General features: G+C 40.7%; 1 protein-coding gene across 3 annotated transcripts in view; it reads right to left on the reverse strand.

The window, feature by feature from the left end:
• The window catches only part of NRDE2 (NRDE-2, necessary for RNA interference, domain containing), a 44,978-nt gene that overhangs the window by 18,053 nt on the left and 1,599 nt on the right, over positions 1 to 25,326 (reverse strand). For 2 of the 3 annotated variants that reach the window (XR_011432026.1, XM_005605398.4), the window contains exons 2-7: positions 15,830 to 15,938; positions 14,558 to 14,791; positions 11,329 to 11,478; positions 4,308 to 4,758; positions 3,063 to 3,468; positions 1,569 to 1,702 (exon numbers count right to left, since the gene is read on the reverse strand). Coding sequence is in view for 2 of the 3 variants with exons in the window: in XM_005605398.4 (XP_005605455.3) it covers positions 1,569 to 1,702; positions 3,063 to 3,468; positions 4,308 to 4,758; positions 11,329 to 11,478; positions 14,558 to 14,791; positions 15,830 to 15,938 (1,484 nt within the window). In the remaining variant the exon portion in view is untranslated. Of the gene's footprint in view, positions 1 to 1,568; positions 1,703 to 3,062; positions 3,469 to 4,307; positions 4,759 to 11,328; positions 11,479 to 14,557; positions 14,792 to 15,829; positions 15,939 to 17,088; positions 17,137 to 25,326 lie in introns of those variants that run through there. The other variant, XM_070249540.1, reaches the window with a different exon arrangement.

Below are 25,326 nucleotides of genomic sequence, written 5' to 3' on the forward strand. Positions count from 1 at the left end.
AAACGTATAGCCAATTTATTTATTCCACAGAAACACAGACCGGTAACAGCAGACACTGCCTGCTGTATGTTATGCTACCAAGCTTGTGGTAACAACGTCTCTCCAATGTCTCAGATATGGAGTGTCAGGAAATAAAAAGCTTTATTCCAAAGCAGTCATGTAAATGCTTTGCAATGACACGTGCTGTTAGTATTGAAAACCTCCAGAGGGTGGATCAGGCTCTTGACACTTTAGAAGAGTAGTTCTCGATGCTTCATAGTCCTGGGCAGCGCCCTCCCGTCCCGTCAGTAACTCTGTCCAGCACAGACAGAAAGTTTCAGCAAAAGGGTGAGGACGAGAGTGATTCTGATCCTGACCCCCCAGCCACACACCCAATGCTCCACAGAGTCAGCTAAGAGCCACTTCTGTAGCTCAGCATATTCTTAAAATAGCAAAGCATGGAGGCCAGCCCGGTGGCACAGTGGTTAAGTTTGCGCAGTCTGCTTCAGCAGACCTGGGGTTCATGGGTTCCGATCCTGAGTGTGGACCTACACACCACTCATCGAGTCATGCTGTGGTGGCATCCCACATATAAAAAATAGAGAAAGACTGCCACAGATGTTAGCTCAGCAACAATCTTCCTCAAGCAAAAAAGACGAAGGTTGGCAACAGATGTTAGCTCAGGGCCAATCTTCCTCACCACACACACACACACACAAAACAAAGCATGTCTTAAAATAACTTTGTTATATGACTTATTATACCAATAATCAGTTATACCAATACTAACCAATACTCTTTAACCCAATTTTGTCTAGAAAAAAATAGATAAAAGTAATGATAGAAATAGTCTTTACAAGCAATTCATGAAAATTCCACAAGATGGAGACCTTAACCTCTCAAAAAAGACCAATAAAAGTTCACCATAAATTTAGACATCCTAGCCATCTTCCACTAGACTATCTTTGCAGACTAGGAAACTGAGTTTTCTTCAGTGGAAAGGGGGAAAAGAAGGTTTTCTTATATGGAGAGTTCTATGGTAAGATTTTCTTATTGCTTCGCAGGCATCACAAATATTGGCAATGTTCACTCATCATCTAAATGATTAACTCCTCCCCAGTTAGGATGGGTGTGGACAAAGTGCCAACATGTACTTTCATTTGCAACTCCAGCAAAGATTTTCGGTAGCAGAAAGGCTAACTGGGAAGTGACACAAGACCCAGATTAGAATGCACAAGGGTGGGAGAGGGTAGCATGTGGCTTAAAAGGCATGGCAACTGTTTCCCCAACCAGTGGGGATAACGAGCATTTAAACAAGGGCCTTAAGAAAGAAAGAAAAAAAGGACATAAGTGAGTCTCTATACTGGGGGAGGGGACGAACCTTCTCTCACCTCTACATATTTCACTACTTTTGTTATGGAATTTTCCTTGGATTGCCAGAATATTTCTGAGAAACAATCCTCAGCAGGACTGATATAAAAGGAGGATATTTAAAAAATACTACCATAACCTCCCATTATCCACACCTTCCCCCAAAAGCGGCCGGGGGGCAGAGAGAGAGAGAAAGAAGGCGCAAGCAGAACTGGTACCTGGCCTTTGGTAGGCAGCCCTTTCACACTGTCCGGTTTGAAGAAGGTGAAGTCGACCATGGCCTGGAACAGAGAGACGGCCTTCTCAGAGTGACCGGCCTGCCGCAGAAAGTGGCACTGCTGAAGAAAGAGGGCTGGAAGCAGGGAGAGTCGGGGGAGGAATCCTGGTTAGCACCATTACAGGGAAAGAACATAATTTCTATAAAGATGCAGTTAAACAGCGAGAACATCTTTTCCCTGAAATTAGTTATATTTCCAAAGCTGTATTACATACATGTCCTGATTTAAAAGGACTCACAATAGTAATCAGAGTATAGTTATTCTCGTTTTTATATGAAACCATCGCAGTATATAAAAATTAACAATAAAAACTACAGATATTACATAAAAATAAGGCAAGAGGTTGGTCTGAATATTGCTTATCTAATACTCAAAGCTCTTTATTACGAGAAAAATTCTAGGAAAAGGATGGCGTAGTAGATTTTTATCAGAAAGCAAAGATCTGTGACAACTGATCACTGGATGGCATTATTCCCCAGGAGTTTTCATCATATGCTCAGTGTGCTGCCAACAAACCAAGGTTCCATGCTGGAAAACTTCAGTTCATCTTAACTGTGGTACAGTTCCACTTACTAAATAACATTAAGCTATTTGTGGATATCAGAAATGATGTCAAATACAAACTCTTTAAGTCAATGTGGTAAATGCTTATTAGTTCTAGAGCAATATATTTACATCTTTAAAAGTTAATAGTAATAGCAAGGTTTCCATCAAATAAATCCCTGCCGTGTGCCAGACACTGAGCTCGACTCACCATATAGCATCTTGGTTAATGTGCGCAATGACCCCAGAAAGCAGGTATCACACTAGTGTTGCTGAGGAAGAAACCGGAGCTTGACCAGGTTAAGGAACCTATTCAAGGTCACACCAGAACCAGTGAAGGGCAAACCCAGGATTCAAGTCAAGAGGGATAGTCTCCAGCTCCTGCATATCATGCTGTCTCCTGGGTCTCACTACTGGACAAAATTTATATTCTGGTCTCCCTTGGGACATGGCAAAAATGTTAATGGCATAATAATACAGATAACCTATATCTATATAGCAATTTCCAGCCAGTCAGGACATCCATGAACGTTACTGCTGAGACCCTGTAACTGGGTGAGATGAGCAGTACAGGCATCTCAACAGCTAAGGCCATCAACAGCCAATGCAGGCAGGAGACTCAACTTGCTTACTTGGTTAATAAGTAGAAAAGCTGGAACCTCTAGCTCGCTGATACTTTCCACACTCTGCTGGCCCAAAGGCCCCACCACCGAGAAGGTGGAGGGGGCAGAATCTGTTACAATCAAAAGGAGCCATAGTACTTTTTTAAAAATCACTTTTATCAATTTAGACCTTTCTAAAATAAACCAAAAATAAATCTTCATTTTCAACGAAAGCCGAAAGCAAGTATCACTCCTCCCACGTAAGCAGGCCTGGTCATCATCTCCTTACCAAACATGGCCTCCTCGGTGCCGGGCAACTCAGGGTGAGACAAGATGCTGCCATCCTTAACAGCAGACAGGGTACTCAAGCACTTTCCATAAAGACTGTGAATTTTTGATATTGAAAAGGTGCTAAACTGGCTCTGGCAAAATAAAAGATATTTATGCCAAAGGGCTGTATTGTTGGGATGTAAGAATATGAGTTTCTGCCACTCCCTGAGCAGGGTGGCGGGCTCCCAGAGCTCCGTGCAGAGCTGCAGCTTGGCGAGCTTCAGGTCCACGCAGCTCGGGTTGCTTTCAATGGCCCGCTCCAGGATGGCCAGCTTCTTCTCCAGAAGCAGCTTCAGGGACCTCTTTCGCTTTTCCTGCTCTCCTTCCTCGATGGCATACAGGCCCGGACTTTTCATGACCTCGTCCTCAACAACAAAAACATCAATTTACAAATGCACACAAACTGGGGGATCGTCAGGATTTCAACAATGCTTACAGAGCCCCAAAGGGTTTCTCAGCTCCCAAAATGAACTGTTACTAAGACTTTCTTGATAACCACTTGTTTCTCACAATCTCTTTTAAGGAAAACTCAGTTCCTTGGGTGCCTGCATCACCTAGTATGTTTGAGCTTGTGTTTATTTCACCTGATTCACCTGTCCACTCTGTCATTTTAAACTTAGATTTATGTATCAATAACTAACATGCAATGTCTTGAAAACCTCTTCTGAAGAGACAGTTTTAACAATAACACAACCAAATGTGGGATAAAATATGGTAATTGTTTAAGTGGTTCAAAAGAATAAGTGGGACTAAGACAAATCCATATATTTCAGAACGAGAGCATACAGCTCCAAGCAGATGAGTGAAGGAGCAGCCTCCCTCTTTCGCAGTTCTGTGAGCTTTGTGTGTTCTGTTGGTACTTCAGGAACGCCGACCCCTGCCTGGTGAACGTCTCCTCTTCTTTCAAGAGTCTGCTCAACTTTCACCATCTCTTGGAGATCCTTTCTTACTTCCTAGTGCCAAGTCACTTGCTCATTTCATCCCCACATTAACATCTGGCATTTATTACCCCAGATTTCATTCATTCTTCATCCGTCATTCTTCTTCGTTGAACTTTGAACAAGGGCTATATTCTGATAATCTTTATATGCCCAGTGCCAGGGTTCCCCTAGCATAGGAACTCAAAAATCGCTACCGAGTAGATTGGTTTGCCCAGATTAGGACTGCCATTCTGAGGTAAAAGACCTGGGACAGCGACACTTACCTGAAAAGCAACAAACGCCATCCACAGCTGAACATCCCGAGGATGCTCCCGGACCCTCCTGTTAAACTCCTCCACCTTGGCCTTGAGCAGCGCGCTCTCTCTGTCCACCTGTGAGTCTGGCTGCTTTGATTCTTGCTCTGAAGCACCCTTTCCTTGTAACCACTGTGTGGTGGACTGATCATAAATCCCCAGAGGGTGCAACCAGGCTGTAACAGGAGGAGCCACATCATCTGAGTCCTTCACTGGGATAAATGAGACGGGCTCAGACGAGGGAGGTGCAGTTTGACTGCTAACGGCAACTCCGTCAATGTTCATTAATCCCACATTCTTCTTCATAAAATAGCGTTCAACACGCTTGTGTGGATGCTTCTTTCCCGTGGAAGTCCCCTCCCAAGATATACACTGCTTCTTTGGGTTAATGCCAAGGCAGGAGTCTCCTTTCCTCTTGTACCTTTTATTTGAAAAAGAAAAAAGGGTTACTCAGGGAAGAGGTGCACTGGCACTGAATGAGCGAAGGCCCATCCCACTTCAGCTCTTGCTATTAGATGCAAGTTAACTGCATCTATTCAAATCTACTTTACCTTCAAATTGTTCCTATTTAGAGAAATATGAGGATTAGCAATTAATTTTTTCTGCCCCTTTGACTTATTCCTCTAACACTTCAACTCTTCGTTAACGTCTCACGAATTTAAGATCACGCCGTCTTCCAGATCTCAGTAATTCATATTTTCCTGAAGCTCTGTAGTTAAACAACTGTCACATACATTATGCCATCTGATCATCACAATCATACATGACAGGCAAGGCGGAAATCATCATCCCCTCTTTTACACTGTTCCTAAATAAGGACACTGAGACCAGAGGTGACACTAGGTCATCTGTCTCCTAGACCAGTCCCTTTTCCTCAATATGGTCCTGTGTCCCCCCTTAGGAAGACAACAAATAGGTCTAAGATTCTTTTTTTAATCCTGAAACAAAGTATGTCAAATAAAATTACATTTGGCTATTTTCTACTCTAGAGGAAAAGAGGCTGGGTTCTAAAACGCTTTTATGGAACGTGTAGGCGTCCCCAGAGTTACAAACACGTGACTACTGAATATCTGCACAGCCTAAGGAAAACTGTGCACTTTTCTGTATGTATGTTATACAAACAACCCAATTAAAAAATGGACAAAGGATCTGAATAGCAATTCACAAAAGAAAACACAAATGGCCAATAAGCACATGAAAAAGTCATGTTCATTAGTCATCAAGGAAATGTAAGTTAAAATCACAATGTGATACACCACATACCCACCAGAACAGCTCAGATGAAAAAGACTGACAATACCAAATGCTGGTGAGTAATCTGTGCAGTAACCAGGACTCTCATCCACTGCTGGTGGGAATGCAAACTGGTAGTGTCACTTTGGGAAAAGGTCTGGCAGTTTCTTAAAAAAACTAACACAGACCTACCCTATGACCCAGCAATTCTATTCCTAGGTATTTACCCAAGAAAAACAAAACCGCATAACTACACAAAGATTTGTGCACAAATGTTCTCAGCAGCCTTATTCAAACAGCCAACTACGGGAAAGAGTCCAAGTGACCATCAACAGTAGAATGGACAAATGGTGGTATGGCCACGCAATGGAAGACTACCGGCAGCGAAAAGGAACAAACTACTGAAATGCCACAACGTGGACGAATCTCAAAAACATTTCACTGAGTGAAAGAAATCAGACCCAAAAGAGTACACATCATATGATTCGATTTATATGAAATTCTAGAACAGACAAAACTATGGGGCTGGCCCCATAGCTGAATGGTTAGGTTCATACGCTCCACTTGGGTGGCCCAGGGTTTCACTGGTTCGGATCCTGGGCGTGGACATGGCACCACTCATCAGGCCATGTTGAGACAGCGTCCCACATGCCACAACTAGAAGGACCCACAACTAGAATATACAACTAGGTACTGGGGGCACTTGGGGAGAAAAAAAAAGCAGGAAAAAAAAAGAAGACGACTGGCAACAGTTGTTAGCTCAGGTGACAATCCTTAAAAAAAAGAAGAGACAAAACTAGTTGTTGGTGGAAAAAAATTAGGATAATTCCTCTGGAGAGGTGGGGTATGGACTGACTGGAAAGGAGCACGAGGAAACCTGTTGGAGTCATATTTTCATAGAGGTCTGGGTTATACAGCTGTATGCATTCGTCAAAACTCAGCAAATGAAGATTTGTGTTATTACACTCTATGTAAATTTTAAATCAAAATATAAAACTAAACAAACCATGAACTCTACTAAATGATATGCACACTGAAGTTTTAGGGGTGGTATACTGAAGTTGGCAATTTACTTTGAAATGCATCAAAAAGTAAGATGAGTTGATGGATAGATATGTGATGAGGAAAGTTTAGTAAAATGTTGATGGCAGAATTTAGGGGGTGGGTATACGAGTATTCACTAAAATGCTTTCAACATACGCTATAATTTTTTAAATTTTCATAATAAAGTGCTGCAGGGAGAAAAAGGCAGGAGAGAGCTGCCGCCATCTGTCAACTCCCAGAAAGCTCCACCTCCACCTCACCCTGGTGCAGCCCCGTCACCTCCTTTGGCTCCCCACTGTCAGCAGGTAGCTGGGGAGCTCTCTCTGGGGCCTCCCTCACTGCGCCAAGTACCGTGAACTCCACTTCAGGGGAAGTCTCTCACACACGTTTCTCCTCAAAGCCTTTCTCTTTGTCCCCTCTCTCAAATGCTCCTAGAGAACCTCAGGATAATCTCTCTCCATTCATGAGTCAACAACTTTATAATAAAAGGGGGATGAGATAAAACAGTGCTAAAACAGCTGAAAATAAGCCTACCATTCCCTGAGGAAAAAAATTTAAATAAAAAACTAGTTTCGGGGGCTGGCCCTGTGGCTGAGCGGTTAAGTTCGCGCGCTTCGCTGCAGGCGGCCCAGTGTTTCATTGGTTCGAATCCTGGGCGCGGACATGGCACTGCTCATCAAACCACGCTGAGGCAGTGTCCCACATGCCACAACTAGAAGGACCCACAACGAAGAATATACAACTAATGCACTGGGGGACTCTGGGGAGAAAAAGGAAAAAATAAAAAATAAATTAAAAAACTAGTTTCATTCTGCTTAATTACTATCATTTTAACAGTACTGTTTCCTCATTTTTCACTGAAAGTGAACAGTATTTTAGATATTCATATAATCTCTTTTTTAAAAAAGTTTACTGAGTTTTCTGACTTTAAAACTGCATTTTGTAAAACTGACTTTAATAGCTGCATTTTGTAGCAAATTAGATGAAAATGATAAAGGAGAAAAAAGCATCTTACTGGTTTGAATTATTAATAGTATCTACTTTCAGATATGTGTGTATGAATATACATTTACATGTATACACACATATCCTTTTAAAAAACAGTTGATATATAGCTTCAGGCTTTCCTCCCTACTTTTAAGCATTTCCTCATACCATTAGTTTTAGAAAATACAATTTTATTGGCTTCAAATGGGTCCACTGCAGGATGTGCCCTAATTTATTTAACCATTTCCCTATTGCTAGACATTTAGGCTGTATCTAATTTATCATAGAATTGTAATAATTGGACAGGACCTAAGATGTAATTTAATGTAATATTCACCCAAATGAAGGTACTTTCCCTATAAAATCCTTATCAAATAATTAGCTAGTCTTCACTTGAATAATTCCAGAGGTTGGAGACCCCACTTTGCTTGGAGGTCAGTAAATGATATCACTAATTTAAATGAACACATATGTAGGCATTTGGCCACCAAAAAAAAAAAAGGAAGAAAGAAAGAGAGATGGGGTAAGGGAAGAGACTATATTTAAATTGAGCACCAAGTCTGCCCTGAATCTACTCAGCCCGTCTGAGCCACAGAGGGAACTGAGCTGGGCAAACTAAATTTGCCTTTCCTTCAGTGAATTCAATTCACATGTGCCTCTCACAGTGCCAGACTGCCTGGGCTGGAATTCCAACTCCGCCATTTACTAGCAGAGTGACCTTCATCAAGCTATTTTTAAAAGAACAAAACAAAAACTGCCTGTGCCTCGGTTTCCTCATCTGTAAAATGGGGATAAAAACAGTACCTATGTCATAGCATTGCCAGGATGATCAAAAAAAGTTTAGATAGATAAAGTCCTTAGAAGAGCCCTTATAATAGTTTATACATGTAAAGTCCTTAGTCACATAGTAAGGGCTAGGTAAGTTTAAATTATTACTATTATTTTATAAAACTTGGCTCCTAAACATAAGCCAACTATTTCATCTGGTGTATAGCCAAAGAAACAACAATCTATTCCAAAAATGGAGAAAAAACTGACTGAACTTCACTTCGCTGACAGACAGTATATTAGTCCCAAGGAATTTTCCAAGGTAATTTAGACTCTGTTACAAACTATCTTAACAACCCAACTCCCGTTTATCACAGTACTCCAACACGCACCACGTCCTTGCTGGGATGATCACACCATTAGGTCTGCTTCTGCACTGAGCCAAATCTGACTTTCAGAAACTTCCACTCATTGGTCCTGGTTGTCTTTCCAAGTTACAGAGAACACTGTCAATCCACCTTCCAAAAGATAGTCCAACAAAGCTTAAAAGACAATGATCGGGCTGGCCTGATGGCACAGCAGTTAAGTTCGCATGTTCCACTTCGGTGGCCCGGGGTTCGCCAGTTTGGATCCTGGGTGTGGACCTATGCACCACTTGTCAAGCCATGGTATGGCAGGTGTCCCACATATAAAGTAGAGGAAGATGGGCACGGATATTAACTCAGGGTCAGTCTTCCACAGCAAAAAGAGGAGTGACGGCAGATGTTTGCTCAGGGCTAATCATCCTCACAAAAAGAAAAAAAGACAATGACCATACCCCTGCTACAGGCCACGGATCCCTGAGCCCTATTCTAGTCCTCAGAGGCTGGTGCTAGCCAAGCTGTCTGCTCACCTTCCTCTCAATGCTCTTGCTTTGTCAGTGTCCCTCTGAAAGTGTGAAAATTCGGTACCTGACACAATACTCCCAACAGTCCTCTGACCACCTCAGAGTGCCATGAGATCAATACCTTTCTAGACCTGGACAAACAGTTGTACAGCTATTAATCCAGGGAGGACTTACCTCACTTATGCTTTAGTAAATTACTAGGAAATCACCCCAGTGCCCTAAGCCATTTACAGTAGTATCTTTGCAGCTTAGATTAATAAAGTTCTCTCTAATTACTTTCTTCCTAAGGTCTGGGCCATTCATTAGCAGAGGCTCAAGAGCACTCTGTGTCAGCATTTTCTCCTTTTCTCATCTATTACTCAATAATAACCCTTTATATTTGCACACCAATTTCTAATTCCATATCAAATATTTCTGATATTTGAGTGTAAGACACAGCAAGAGTTACAGATGCCAATTTACAAATGAAGAAATGGAGGCTCCGACAGGTAAAGCGACTTGCCTGGGATTACAACACTAATAAACAGCAAAGTCAGAATGAGAACTAGTCGTCTGCTTCCCAATCTAGAAAATGTCCTACCGCACAACCTGTCTCATTTTTATCTATGGACAGCGAAAAAACATTTGAAGTCAGAGAAACACAGGGTCAAATCTCAACTCTGCTGCTACCTGGCTGCATCCCCCTGAGAAGTTACTTAACCTCCCTGAGATTCCTTCTCCTCGTTCGTAAAATGAGTGCTTTCCTCCTCACGGGGCAGCGGTGAGGATCAGACAGGGTAACACAAGTGAAGAACGAGCACAGGATCCTGGTACATACTTCACGCCCAATCGGTACCACATCTGTGGCACTACACTGTGGTGGCATGGACAACCAAACAAGACTGTAGGGAGCATTACAATAATTCAAAAATATACGAATACATTTTAAATGTGAAAGTCATTTACTCTCCGCCATTAGGTTTTCATAGACAGTACGTAGACATAAATATGCTGAAAAATAACTGAGAGAAACTCATCATAAAGGAAATTTCAGGGGGAACTGCTTATGTGGTGAGGTATAACATCATGATGAGTGAAAACATGATTAAATGTGAAGATGCAGCAAAAGTAATGGAAACTGAAATTTATTTTTAAAAGTAATTAGCCTATAAAGAATGATAATGATCTTCAAGGTCTCCTCTTGGCCTTATAATCCATGATTCTCCACCTTCAACTTCCACAGCCTGGAAGCTGTCTGGCAATAGAGATTGTGTATTATTGTTCTTGAAGTTCCCAACAGTGTCTTATAAAGTACTAAGTGCCTAAAGGGTTTAATAAGTATTCAATGTTTTGTGTGTGTGTGAAGATTGGCCCTGAGCTAACATCTGTTGCCAATCTTACTCTATTTTTCATGTGGGTGACTGCCACAGCATGGCTTGATGAGTGGTGTGTAGGTCTGTGCCTAGGATCCGAACCTGTGAACCCCAGGCTGCCAAAGTGGAGCATGCAAACTCAACCACTAAGCCACCGGGCTGGCCCCCAAATATTTTTGATTGATAGATTAGAGGAGAAAAGTTTAAACTCATTACTGAAGCAAGTATCATCACCTATTTTTATGATTATCTGGTGATGTATACTGGAAACATTGTGAAAAAGTCATTACCACTTAACGTCATTTTTTAAATGGCATATGTGAGGAGGGGGTGGATAAATAAAAGGCTTTCGCAACCTTTTTAAATGGCATATAGATTAGACTAAATGGTTTCCAGATAGTTTGTCATAATTAACTATTTCAAGGTATTTTCAGCCTCATTCGTTCAACAAATATTTACTGAACATCTACTATGCCAGGCACTGTGCCAAGCATCACGGATAATAAGATTAATCTGACCTGGATCCTGATCGTAAGGCTTAAGCCTTCATTTTAGAATGTGAGATAAGACATACGCCTGAACAAATTAACAATGAGTAAAACCCAACAAAATCGGGGCGGGAGGTGGGGGCAACCAGATAGAGACAGTGCTGAGAGAGTTCAGAGGGGAAAGAAGGTACTTCCCACCAGTAAAAATCAGGGAAAGACATCATGATGGTTACCTTGCTATGTCTCCACGGTAGAGAGACTTATACTCCCAGTTTGCAGGATCCGGCTTCTTATCTGTTCTGAAGGTTTCTCCTGTCAGAGCCTGAACGTCCTCAAGCCAAACAAGGCGATGTCCACTATCAGCAGTGGCATTATTTTGCTGACTGCGGAACAAAGGAAGGTGAAGAAGAATGGAGGGGCACTTAGAGGTCTTTAGTTACATATGTCACGTTTTAGAAATAGGACAGTTAAACATTTCAAACTCCACACAGCATCCAGCATACCTAAGGACATACAATGTGCACACGCCATAGAGATGGAAAGAGGACTCCTGCTCTGGAAAAGGGGTTTTAGAAAATAAAGCAAAAACTGTCAACACTAAATGGCACTTTACCAAGAAAAGAACTCATCTGATCTCAGAAATTAACCTAAGGGATATGGGCGTTCTTTTTAAACATTTCATTTAAATGACTGTAACTTGAATTGCAAAGACACTTATACACAAGATTTTTTCCTTAAAAAAAAATTCCTATTCAGAGGCACTTTGGAGTGCCAGGCAGAGGTAACTGTCACACCTTCAAGGGTGACATTAAAGTGGGCTGTTCTTACATCTCCTAACCTACTTGAAAGTGCTCAGATAATTTATTCCAACTCAAAGCTTAAAAAGAAAAAAACAGCCACAGTTCTGAACAGCTCAGTCTCAGGTGTTACTTAGGCTTGGTCTAAGTCTCGTTTTTCTGGACTGTGTACAGTGTTCAGCCTATTCGTACAGATCTCCTACACAAAGGGCAGAGAGTCCACTGTAAGACAAGACCCTACTTATCCCTTCGACTCAATCTGTGAGCTGGCAGACTTTCAGCTCAGACACAAACGGGACCACTTCCCTAGGAGGCAAGTGAGAGGAGAGACGGCTTCACCGGCATCTCACATCTTTCTTCCTCTAAAGAAAACCAGTTCATAACGCTGCTGACACATGAAGCTGCCAAAGCAGTCAAAAGAGCCATTAACTGTTGTTCCATCTTTGCTTTTCGGCTCTGCCTAGATAGAAATAAAGATTCTGGAGGCTTCTAAATCATTCTTGGCTGAGAATACAAGGGGATGGTATTTCAGGGACACAAAGTAGCTACTCAATAAATATTTATTGAATGACATGCCTCAGGTTAAAATACATGGCCATTTTAACACACTCTCCTTCAGAACAACTGTAGAGGGTTTTCTGTTGACAGAAACCGTAAAGGGCAGCAAAAAGAGGGAAAGAGATTGATGCATTCCGGAAAGAAATGGAAAACCAACAGGGGGTCGGGAGGGTGGGAAGAAGGGCCAGCTGCAGACGACCCCTGGGGAGTAAACAGACCCTTATCCCACCCCAAGTCAGGAAGTACGATGTGCTCCGGGCTGTGTGCAAGGAAGGATACGCCTCCAGCTGAGGTGAAAAAGAGTGCAGGCTGGGAAACAAAGGTCAATTAGGAGCTGTGGCCTCTGGGGAAGCCGTCCCTGGATCACCCTGAAATAGAGTCCCACATGGTGTACTACCCATCAGGAACCCACTTTCCTGACATCATGGAAAGACTCTCACAACTCACCCATATCTCAGTCCCGCCTGTATGGAAACAAACAATTCTTTCCGATCACCTTCCCAGAAAGAGACTACAGAAGTAAACAGGAAGAAAGTAAAAGAGAAGGACAATCTATTTTGATCTTAACAGAGATATTGTGCAAAATATTAGCAAACTTAAAAGTGCTGTCTGGATCATAAAACTATTGGGAGGCTGTAAAGATCACCTCTGAGGTAGGCAAACACAGGCTGAAAATAACTCCCTTTCAAGTTCTAATGGTAGTTCCTGTGTGGTTTCATGAAATTCTTTAAAGCTCATTTTCCTCACCTATTAAAAAGGACAAGTAGCTAAAGGTGAGTTTTCAGAAGATACAACAGTTAATGTATTTTGCTTTGAAGACACACTAAAAAGAATATCAATAACATATTCATCTACATTAACAAAAATGTACTGAGTGCAAGCAAGGCGGGCACGGCTCCTGCCCTCATAAACTCAAATTCAGAACCTTTGCATCTGACTCTTTTTTTTCCCTCCTAAAGCAAGCTTAGCTTATAAGTACAGCACCTGAGACACACAGAGGGCTAAATAAACCTGGCTCCTCTGAGCCACAGAGGCCGGCAGCTCTCTAACAGTGAACTGATGACAGAAGGATCCCGGAAGGCTGTGTTGTTTGCCCCTGTGACGGGAACTTGAGGAGCCAGATTCAAGAGTCGCTCCAATGCAGAGCTCTCGCTGACATCAATGGGACATCAAAGCACACAACAAAAGCAACTAATCCCGGAAGAGTTGCAAAAATCTTAACAGCACTAATTTTTTTCAAGTATGCCTTGGACAGGTACTTAAACTTTCTCTCTTCTAGTCCGTATGAACAAAGGAAAGAAAAAAGTTAAATGAGAATAGTTCAGGTAGTTTCACCACATACCAACTGTCCCACCTATGGGCGAAGCGCTCCCCTACGTAGGAGGATGCTAAATTAAGCAGAGAGGAAGCAATCATTGAGTACCTGCACTGCCATCATTTTGCAGAATGACTTGAATATGCTCAAGGTGGACAGCACAGCAAGATGAGGAGAGAAAGCAAACCCTCAAGGAAAGGAAATACTGTGGTCATGAACTATTCTACACCTTCAACACGGGGCTTCTAAACAAACAGGAAACAACAAAAGAAAGACAAAAGCAATGATTATTTTAAGTGCTATTAACCTTAACGAAAGAGAGCGTCTGTGTGTGTACGTGCTCGCACACGTACACCAAAGGGTTGACGGGAGTGACTGAAAGGAAGATAAATCAAGGAAGAGAAGACATTCCTCTTACTCTCTTTAAGAGTGGAGGCCAACGGCCCCTCAGAGATGGAACCTTTACCCACACGTACCTACTGTGTGGCACATTCACCATCTTTCAAAAGTCCTGAAGACTTTTTATCTGAATCAGATTTTGACACAATATTGTGTCTATTTAACATTTCTCAAATAAAATCATGGCCCTCATTTTTTAAAGAAAGTTTTCTTTTTTTATGTTGACCAAATGGTAGAGCTCTATTTTTTTCCCCCAGCTTTACTGAAATATTTATCAACTCCATTTTGATTGAGTGGCTAGATAACCATTCAAATGTCGACTTTGTGCCAGCAATTGAGAGAGAAAAATTCAAGGCTTAAAATATTATAGGTATTTGAGAATAAAAAACCTACTTTGGTTTCTCTGATTCCCTTTTACTGTCTCTGATGCTTCTGTAAGATCTGTCCTTTTCAGAATCAGTATCTGGCTCAGATCCACTGCTACTCGACTGCCCATGTTTTCTCTTGGTTTTCTTATGATGCTGATGCTTCCTTTTCTTCTTTTTCTCTTTCTTCTTTTTTCTGCTTATAGATTTGAGCTTTCTGTTAGTGTCACTTTCCTCTGATGGCTCTGATTTCAGAGGACTCCTGTTTGGGAAAATCAACATTATTTTCAAAAGAGAATTCGGGAAAAGAATACATAAATAAGCAGACAAAGAAATCTGTAAAAGGGAACCCTATAAATGCCCACACAGACTTACTATTTGCCCATACATCACACAGTATCTTCCTGGATTACAACTCACCTTAAAGACTTAAGAGTGGGACCTAAAATAACACCAGACGAAGAAATTCTAATTTTAGTAGGTTCTAAACCTATACTTTCATATCTATACATTTTTAAAAGGAAATAATCTACCAGTTATTTTATCAAATGTATTATTTTTTAAAGCAACGTTTTAAAGGGTTTACTTTCAGGCCTACGTTTTATGCCAGCATGTCCTGAATGCCAAAAAAAGTTTAATTCTGGTCCTTGGTTTTAAAGGTTATGATGAGCTCTTTCACATTACTGAAATATCTATAAACAACTCCCTCTCATGCACCAACTATTTTCAATTTCCAAAGGCTTGTTACGCTTTCAGAGTACATGTCTTCCCAGGGTTCATCATATTCATGAGACCAGCTAGTCTACATTTGCGAGAGAGCTCATTTCTCAATTCAGTGATCTACAACAAACTTCTTTCAAAACTGGGGAGAGACGTGTGCCATCTTGCTTTCCCCAGTTTTTGTGTGATTTTACCCTACACTATATTATATAAGCTCCTTCTATTTTTACAAAAGTGTTGAAAATGCAACTAAAGAAATATCTGAATTACAGTATTCTAAAGGTTACTAATGAGGTTAGTAAGTTACTTAAGAATCACAACGATGCCACTTCCCTCATGGCCTAATTATTGGCAGTAACTGTGTCACCTTCTTGCCACTGCAATGCAAAGGGGGAAAAAAGGGAGCAATCTGTAAGACTGAGGTAAGGGGAAAAAAATCAAAGATCACCTCATTACTTTAAGTAACAGGAGGAGTTTTACTTAGCTCTTTCATCATAGTGTTTTCTAAGGAGCATCATTCCAGCTAAGCTACAGGCAGTACACTGACAAAGACTAAAAATCCATCTATCAAAAAAACTACCTTGTCAGTGGCAACCCTTCAGAAGCAAGAGCTGTGGTCTCTTCAGTTTGTTGGCTCAGAGATGGTATGCTTCCAACACAAAAGCTTGGGTTGCTCAGCCAGTCTAATTCTGCACATGCAAAAGGGAAAAAAAGATCAATGAAATTAGCTCAATATGACTTCTAAAGCAGGAAATCCGTCTTATCAGCTGACATCCTAATTCACAGCCAATGTCAGCCAGACATTTTGAACAATCCACAGAAGGTGAAGGGAATCCATGAAATTTTTATTACAAAGGGCATGGGGCTTTAACACATTCTAAAATATTTAAGACCAAAATCCTCTTGTGATATCAGGCTGCGGCTTAAGCAGAAGCCATGTAACAAGTGTGGCCTAAATGGCAACAAGGCTTTATGACTCCATCCACACTCTAATGAGCATGAACGCTTCCAAAGCATCAGGTTTTAATGACCTCAAATTTGATTTAGACGATTCCAAAAAGTTAAAAAATCAAATCAGGCATTAAAACCTACCATGCTTAATATTACAGAAGATTAAGATATTTTTCTTTAAAAAAATTTATTCCAACGTTTTATCTTAGTAGAATTTATCTTAATATGAACCTTTACTTTAACACAAACCTTTCCTTGTAACAGTACTCCTTTTTGAAAATAAAAACACAAGGTGTTAACTTTTCTAATTAATGCTAAAATTATATAAGATGTTAACAATGATCGTTGCTGGGTGGTGAGATTAAATGTTCAAAATTTTTCTTCTTTCTGCTTATCCATGAATTTCTAACTTATGCAATGAACTATTTCTGAATTATTCATTTTCTCACTTTTAGGAGTCTTAGCTGTGAAGGAAAGAAAAAAAAATATGGGATAGTAGCAGCAAGGGGGCCCAAGGAAGGGTTTGTATTTTGTCCTGTTTTGTTTTAGGATGGGAGGCAGGAGTAGATTCATATTCTGAGGAGAAAGAACCCATGGAATGGCTGAAGCTGTAAGAGAGAAGGGTAACTGCACTTTTCAACCGCTGTACTGGGGTATACAGATATATCTCAGGAGATATGGCAGGTTCACTTCTAGACCACCGCCATACAGCCAATTATCGCAATAAAGGAAGTGACACGAATTTTTTGGTTTCCCAGTGCATATAAAAGTTAAGTTTACACTATATTGTAGTCTGTTAAGTGTGCAAAAGCATTATGTCTCAAAAAACAATATACATACCTTATTTAAAAGTATTTTATCGCCAAAAAATGCTAACCACCATCTTACCTTCAAGCAAGTTTTAATCTTTTGCTGATGGAGTCTTGCAAAAAACACAATATCTGCAAAGTGCAATAAAATGAGGTATGCCTATAATTTACATACCATAAGGTTCACCCATTTAAAGTGTACAATTCAATGGTTTTTAGTATATTTAGAATTGTGTAAGTACCACCACAAAATAATTTCCGAACATTTTCATCACTGCACAAAGAAAGTCCATGCCTATCTGCAGTCACTCTCCATCACCCCCTCTTGCTCTCCTACTCCCAGCCCTAGGCAACCACTCATCTACCTTCCGTCTCTGCAGATCTGCTTATTTTGGACATTTAATATAAAAGAGATCATACAATACATGATCTTTTTCAACTGGCTTCTTTCACCTGGCATGTTTTCACGGTTCACCCAGGCTGTAGCATGTGCCAGTACTCCATGCCTTGTTATTGCTGCAGAATAATCCATTTTATGGATATATCATGTTTTACCCATTCATCAGTTGATCAGTGCTTGGGTTGTTTGCATTTTTGGGCTATTGTGAATAACGCTATGAACACTGGTGTACAAGTTTTTACATGGACGTATGTTTTCATTTCTCTTTGGTAGATATCTAGAAGCAGAATTGCTGGGTCATATGGTAACTCATCGAGCATTCTGAGGAACTGCCAGACTGTTTTCCAAATTGGCTGCACCATTTTACATTCCCATTAACAATGTATAAGAATTCCAATTTCTCTGCAAGCTTGCCAACTCTTTACTGTCTTTCGATTATAGTCATCCTGGTGGGTGTAATGTGTTTTCTCATTGTGGTTCTGATTTCCATTTCCCTGGTGACTAATGATGTTGAACATCTTTTGATGTGTTTATTGGCCATTCATATTTGAATAGAAATAACTATCCAAATCCTTTGCCCATTTTTAAATTGGGTTGTCTTTTTATTATTGACTTGCAACAGTTCTTTATACATTCTGTATTCTGGTCCCTGATGATAACTGCATCTTAGTGAGGAAATATGCGAATGCATGCTCCATGATGCCAGGGACTTTGTTTATTCACTGCTGTATCCCCAGCACCGAGAGCAACGCCTGGCACACATCAGCAGGAGTCTGATAAATACTTGCGGAGAAGGGGGAAGGGAGGAAGGAAAATTCCTAAGGAGGAAAGGTACATTAAAAAGCACAGGAAAAAGGGAGAGAGGGGGATTCTAACTTATTAAGTGCCTAACACAGGCCAAGCACCAAGCTAAGCAGTCTACATCCTCACATCTTCTAATCCTCACCACAGCCCTCCACGGGAGGTGTAATGATCTCCAGTGTACAGAAGAGGAAACTAAGGCTCAAAGGGACTAAGTAATTTGTAAGGTCATATCCAGTAAGTGCTAACAACTGTTCACGCAATCTTTCTTCTACTGTCTCCTTTTTCCTTCTGAGGCTGGTTCCCTTCCCTTGGGCCTAATTCCTGGCAAGAGGGATGCGAAAATAGTTCCCGTTGCTCACTGAGATCACAATTACTTCCACAATAATACAATTCTGTTGTGAACAAAAGAAAAGTGGAAAATATGGAACAACAATACGCAAGGAGAGATGCTCTCAAACAATTCTAGTACATTTTTACATAAATATTCCAGATAGTGATGACAGCTTGGAGGAAATGTAAAGAAACACAGATGTCAAAATAACATAAAGGGTGTGACTCTCCCAAAGTCTTCAGAAGGTGCAAGAAAGGCTTCTTAAGGATGCAATTAAGGCTTTGCCATATGGGACCATTGTGAAAATAAATAGTTTATAAAGAACTAAAACTCTTGGGGTTTGAACTCAAGTCATCATTGACCTCTGTGTGACCTTCATCTCAATCAAGTGACCGTTTGTCAGGGCAAAAGGTATTTTCATCTGACAAGAAGTTGCCGCTGCTTCTTCTACTTCCTGGTTCTTTTTCATAGCATGTCAGCAGTGAACATGCATGTAATATTAGAAGTAATCATCATTGAATGTTAGCCTGGAGAAATTTTGGAGATCCTCTAGTCCCGAGATTTTAAAACTTTTTTTAGCCAAAGAACACACTGCTCAAACAAAATCTTTCAAAGCAGTCTGATGTGCAGAACAGAAAGAGCAGAGATGCTCTTGTCGGGGGTTCAGAGGGAGGGGGTGGGTCTGAGAAGGCTCCCTGGAGCAGAGCCTGGACACCACTCCCCCACTGACAGATCAACAGCTGGAAGCCTAAAGAAGTTAAGTCATGTGGTGCAGGACACACATCTGCACCTGGATCTGCAAGCTCCATCCGGCTCTCCCCACCACACCACAGTGCTATTCTTCACTTCCTCAACTAAGGAGTTGGTTCTCCTAAAGTCTCCTTGCAATTGGTTGGCACTTGGGGCTATCATGGCAATTTTCATATTGTGATCTCATTATCTGCATGTCAGTCTTCCCACTATATTCCAAAAAGGTCAACAACTCAAATCCTTATAGGGACCAGATTACTAATGATTACTGTGACACTATAGGGAGTGACAAAAGAAAAAATATATATCTATTTTGCCAGCTAAACAAATACACCAACTGGTTTACAACTCTTACATTCAAGTTTCCAGCTCACCTCCCCACTTCCCACTCCTTTCTTCCCAAACTAAAGGCAACGTGAGGGCAGAGGCCATGACCACTCACTCAGGTACTCCCAACTCCTAGCACTGTGCCTTGGCACAAAGCAACTGGACTACATAAATATCTGTTGAATGAATAATATGAATGAGGATCTGAACCCTATCTTTGCATCCTTGTATCCCCAGCACCTAATTTACCCAAAAAACTGAAGCAATTTGAGATCGTCAAAAGCATGCCATTACCTAGGTACAAAAAGTACAACTATCATAATTCCTCCAGTCTTCACTGTAAATGTGGATTTAATCATTAAAGAATGAAGTACTGAATACCTACTGTGTGTCCAGGCACAGTTCTAGGTTTTTGGGGTACAGTGGTGAACACGACAGGCCAGGCCTCTGCTCACATAGTGCTTAGATATAATCATAACCTCAACTGTTCACATAATACATTTGGATTATTCAATTACATTTTAGTTACAGAGAATCCTAGAGAAAGTTATCTGAGATTAAAAGATGCTTTATTAATCAGATTGCAAAGTCCTTTTCTCTATTTACTTACATCCTCACATAATTTACAAGTGCCCTTGATAGAAATCAAATATGCAATTAGATAACTGTGTCAATACTAAGCAGGACATATTACAGAGTAATATGCTAAGTAATATGCTAAGTGTAACATATTACAGAGAAGACTAGCAGGATACCACATGTCTAGGGTTTAAGATAGAGAAGCTGACTGGCTGACAAACCTTTTGTTCCTTCAGGTTAGTAAATAAATCACCGGTTGGAACTTGCCTGGAAATTAGCACGTTTTTATATGGATGCACACATCTAAGAAAGGAAGAATGGGGCAACTATCAGGCAGAATAACCGCTTTAGAACTTCTCCGTAACAAAACCCAGGCAGGTATCTGGAAGAAGCACAGCATGTGTAACCTTACAGAAAATAATACAATGAATCACTAAACACTTTACGCTGAAATGCTTTTTGCAATAAGTTTATCATATAACTCTATTTCTCCATCACTAGTGAAAATACTTTAATTCAATTCCACTATGGGCAGAGGGAGGAACAAATTGCCATGAATAGACTTAAACTTTAAAAACAAATTTCAAATCACAATTAGATAAAATATCCAAGTTCTATACCCTTTCCCCATTCTATTTTAACAAAATAGCACTGATTACTAATTTGTTTAAGTGAGCTAAGAGGTGAGCACCATCTCTCCGGGGATGATAATTCAAAAGACATTTCTAGGGCTGATTGTATAAATAAATTAGCATATATACGTTAGGGAAGGGAGCTGTTCCTTTAAAAAGAGCCAAACTCTTCATTTTGATGGAAACCCTTACTTTCTGACAAAGAATCTGAGAGCACAAACATTCGTACAGAAGGCACCGGGGTGAACACGGCTAAGAACTGCATTTAAGATGGTGATTACGGGGAACCTAAGCAAAGTCAGCCCTTCCAGAGAGCTAACCTACAATTTGAGAGACCCAGGGATCCCAAAGGTAATGTTTAAACAACCAAAACCCCAACATTCCAACATCATAGTGTGGTTTATAACACAAGTTTTGGAGTCAGAAGGACTTATGTTCAAATACTGGCTTTATCGTGTATTAGTTGTGCAACTTTGAACAAAATACTTAATCTCTCTGAGTCTCCTTCCTTCATGCAGCACTTTTTTACCAAGAGCCAGGTACTGTTCAAGGTACCAGGAATACACAGCAAACAAGACAAACCCAACACAACCCTCAGGGAGCTGAACAACCGGCACTCATTCACATGCAATGAGACAAATGCCAAGACAGAGAAAATATACAGGGAATAATGAGAGCACGCAAGTAGGTTCCCTAATCCAAACTAGGTATGGATCAGAGAAAGCTGCCTGGGAGGACATCTCAGTTAAGACCCAAATGATGAGAAGGAGTTAAGTAAATACGCTGCTTGGAAACATCCAGGCAGAGGAAATGGGCCCGCAAGTGAGACAAGACTCTCTGGGAAACAAAGCAGCAGATGCTGTTATGGCTGGACCACTGGGAGTGGGGGAGATGGGGGCAAAATGAAGCCGGAGAGGTTTGGGGGCCTTAAACAACACGTTAGAGTTTGGGTTTATAACTAAGAGCCATGGGCAGACTCTTGGAAGCTTTAAGCAAGGGTGACAAAATCAGCTCCAGTGTCTGAAAGACAAGCAGTGAAGAGAAGAGTTTACGAGCACGCGTTTTGAAGCTAGATTTCCTCAAATCCTGGCTCTGTGACTCATTAGACGTGTGACCGTAGGCAAGTTACTTATTGGCTCTGAGACTCCGTTTCCTCCTCCTTAAAAAATGCAGATAATAGTACCAACTTCATAGGGTTGCTATGAGAAGTCAATGACTTAACGTCTGTAAAGCATTTAGACCAGTGTATGGCACACAGGACTTTTAAATAAATAATTTTAAAATTCTCGGTACAGTGTGGAGAGTGGTTCACGGGGTGGAGGTAGGACTGAAGACAGAGACTATATAGGAAGCTGTTGTAATAATCCAGGGATGACGGTGGCAAAAGCTAGGGAGCAGCAGTGAGGACAGACAGAAACTAATGAATTTAAGAGTTATTTGGAAGGACTGGACAGAGAACTGAATGGGGGAAAAGCGGAAGTCGAGGTATGTGTCTAAGTTTTGGCTTGGGGGAATGGTGGTGCCATTTTCTGCTATGTGGACACAGGAAGAAGAGGAGATTTGGGGAGAAAAAGACCGAGTTTAGTTTCTTCCCCAAATATGGATAATATACCTGCCTCACATGTTAAGAGGATTAAATAAACTGATATGCCATCTTCCATCCGAACTGTCTAAATATTCGACTTCCATGCAATGCTGTTTTAGAGTATACAATCCCAACAAACAATCTGATGGTGTAGGAAGAAAAGCCTGAGAATTGGAGGGATAAGACACCGGAGCTCTCTGCTGCTCCTGACACAAAGGAGGCACTGTATACCTGTTTGTTTAAAGAATGAATGTGGCTGAATCTAGCCCCCCTAGACCATTCACTGAATGTGATGCCCACTTAAATCCTGGCCTAACTCTGAACAGCACCTAGAGAGTGGAGAGCAGAGCCTCTCCTTTGCTTTGGTATTTCCTGTCTTTCCTGTCCAGGAGTGGTTTCTTTTTGTCTTTTTTTTTTTTATTGAAACTGCACCCACTACTACTAACACTATCTTACATTTTTATAACATGTTATAGCATAAGGAAAAAAGTACAGTGCTTCTATTTACAACAGCAAAAGACCGGAAACAGTCCAAATGTCCTTAATAGGGACTGGTTGAATAAAGCACGTGATACCCACATGATGGAGTTCTGTGTACCAGTCAAAAAAAAGACGAAGATCTCTACACTCTGCTGAAAGAGATCTCTGGGATTTAAGGTAAAATGCAAAATAGGACCCATTTGAGAAAGAGAAGAGAAATGTGGTTGGCTCATATTAACAGGGGAAAAAATGCTATCAGTGACTTATGAAAATTCTAACCTACAGGGGAAGAAACTTAAGAGGTTGGAGGAACAGAGATGGAAGCGTTTTTTTCTCTCACTATACCTGGTCTATATTTTCAACTTTAGAACCATGTAAACATCTCACAACATTATAAAGCAAGATCAAATCAAAAAGAGGAAAAAAGCAATCCTTAAAAATTGAAAATATACCTAACTGTATATCAAATTGGTGACAAAACCACAGAGAGAATTATTTCAAGTGATTTTAAAACACAGTAATTTGACCACACATCCGTCAAGGCATATGTCCTAAGGACAAATAGAACCATAAAGAAATACTGAACTATTTAGTATTAGTCATATGAGTATTGTTATTTTGAACATGTACATAATTGTACTAATGGCACCAGGAACTAAGATTTTCAGCATAAGAGGAAAGAACTATAAATATTAAATCAAAGAAATTAAGTAAAAATCTCACAATCTTAAATTTGGACTGGAAATATCAATATGAATTAATGACATATTTTTCTCTTCCCCGTTCTAACCACTGAAAATGTCTAGAAATAATGACAACCCAGTGCAATGAGTACTCCTGACATCCAATCTGTGGTTTTAAAATACCCATACCATTTTCCACTAAAAGAAACCAGGCTTCCTTGGAGAAATGGCCAATTCCAGGCCGTAACATATGTAAGCGATGAACTCTGGCATCTTTTAGGCCAGAAAGTAAGGAAGCAATTAAAGATAACTGGGTCAGGGGCTGGCCCCATGGCTGAGTGGTTAAGTTCACGAACTCTGCTTCTGCGGCCGAGGGTTTCACTGGTTCAGATCCTGGGCACGGACATGGGCCACTCATCAGACCATGCTGAGGCAGCATCCCATACAGCACAACCAAAGGCACACACAACTAGGATATACAACTACGTACTGGGGGCCTTCGGGGAGAAAAAGGAAGAAAAAAAAAGATTGGCAACAGATGGTAGCTCAGGCGCCAATCTTTTAAAAAGTAAAAAGATAATTGGGTCATGTCAAAAAGACACAAGCACCAACTTGATTAAGCCCCCATTAGCCAAAGATGGGACATTTTGAGCATTAGAAAAATAATATCTGCAATGGACTGAAATATAAATATGGTAAAAATTCATGAGTAAAAATCAAAATGAAAAAAAAGAAACACCTCATTGGTCACCTCTAAAAGTTGCTGGGACCCCAACTCATTATTCTGAAAAGTGACAAAGGGAACAAATCAAGCATTCATCTTGTCTTTCCTACCTGAACTGTATTTGAGGGTGTCCCAACAGCGTTAAGAAAAAGTTCTTTAGGGGCCGGCCCCAAGGCCTAGTGGTTAAGTTCAGCACACTCTGTTTCAGCAGCCTGGGTTCGGTTCCTGGGCACAGACCTACATCACTCGGCAGCAGCCATGCTGCGGTGGCAACCCACATACAAAATACAGGAAGACTGGCACAGACGTTAGGGCAAATCTTCCTCAAGCAAAAAGGGGAAGATTGGCAATAGATGTTGTTAGCTCAGGGTGAATCTTCTTCAGCAAAAAAAAAAGAAAGAAAAGAAAAAGTTCTTTACAGAATAATTGATGCTAATAAACACAGGAGCAATGCTAAAGTTAGAAAATATCCATATTGTAACCTCAATGAAATACTAGATCTAAGCAATAATCAAAAAGAGCTGCAAAAATCATTAGGTGAAAGGTTGATGGGTAGCTTCATAATGGGTCAATCAGGCTGTCCATGAATCCACTGATCAATCTTAACATCACTAAAAGAGAGAAAACTACACAGTACATCCTCCTGATTTCATTCAATAGCAAACACAGAGCACACCCAATGAGGTATTCACAACTAAAAAGGTTATACCTGAATCTAATTAACTCTTTAGATCTAATTACCAGTTTACAGGAAATACTGGGATAGAGAAACATGTTAAACACCACCATAAGGATTCAGCGGGAAATGTTGACAGGATAAATGACCCAGTTTCTTCAACAAACAAATCCCAAGGGAAAATGGAGGGGAAGGAGAAACTGTTTTATAGTAAAAAGAGACCTAAGAGACATATCCATGAAATGCAACGTTCGATCTTTTTTGGATCCTAACTTGAATAAACTAAACAGAAAAGACATTTTTGAGACGATTTGGGAAATTTGAACACTGACTGGAAACTAGATGA

Source organism: Equus caballus, chromosome 24 (assembly GCF_041296265.1).
Source record: "Equus caballus isolate H_3958 breed thoroughbred chromosome 24, TB-T2T, whole genome shotgun sequence".
NCBI lineage: Eukaryota > Metazoa > Chordata > Mammalia > Perissodactyla > Equidae > Equus > Equus caballus.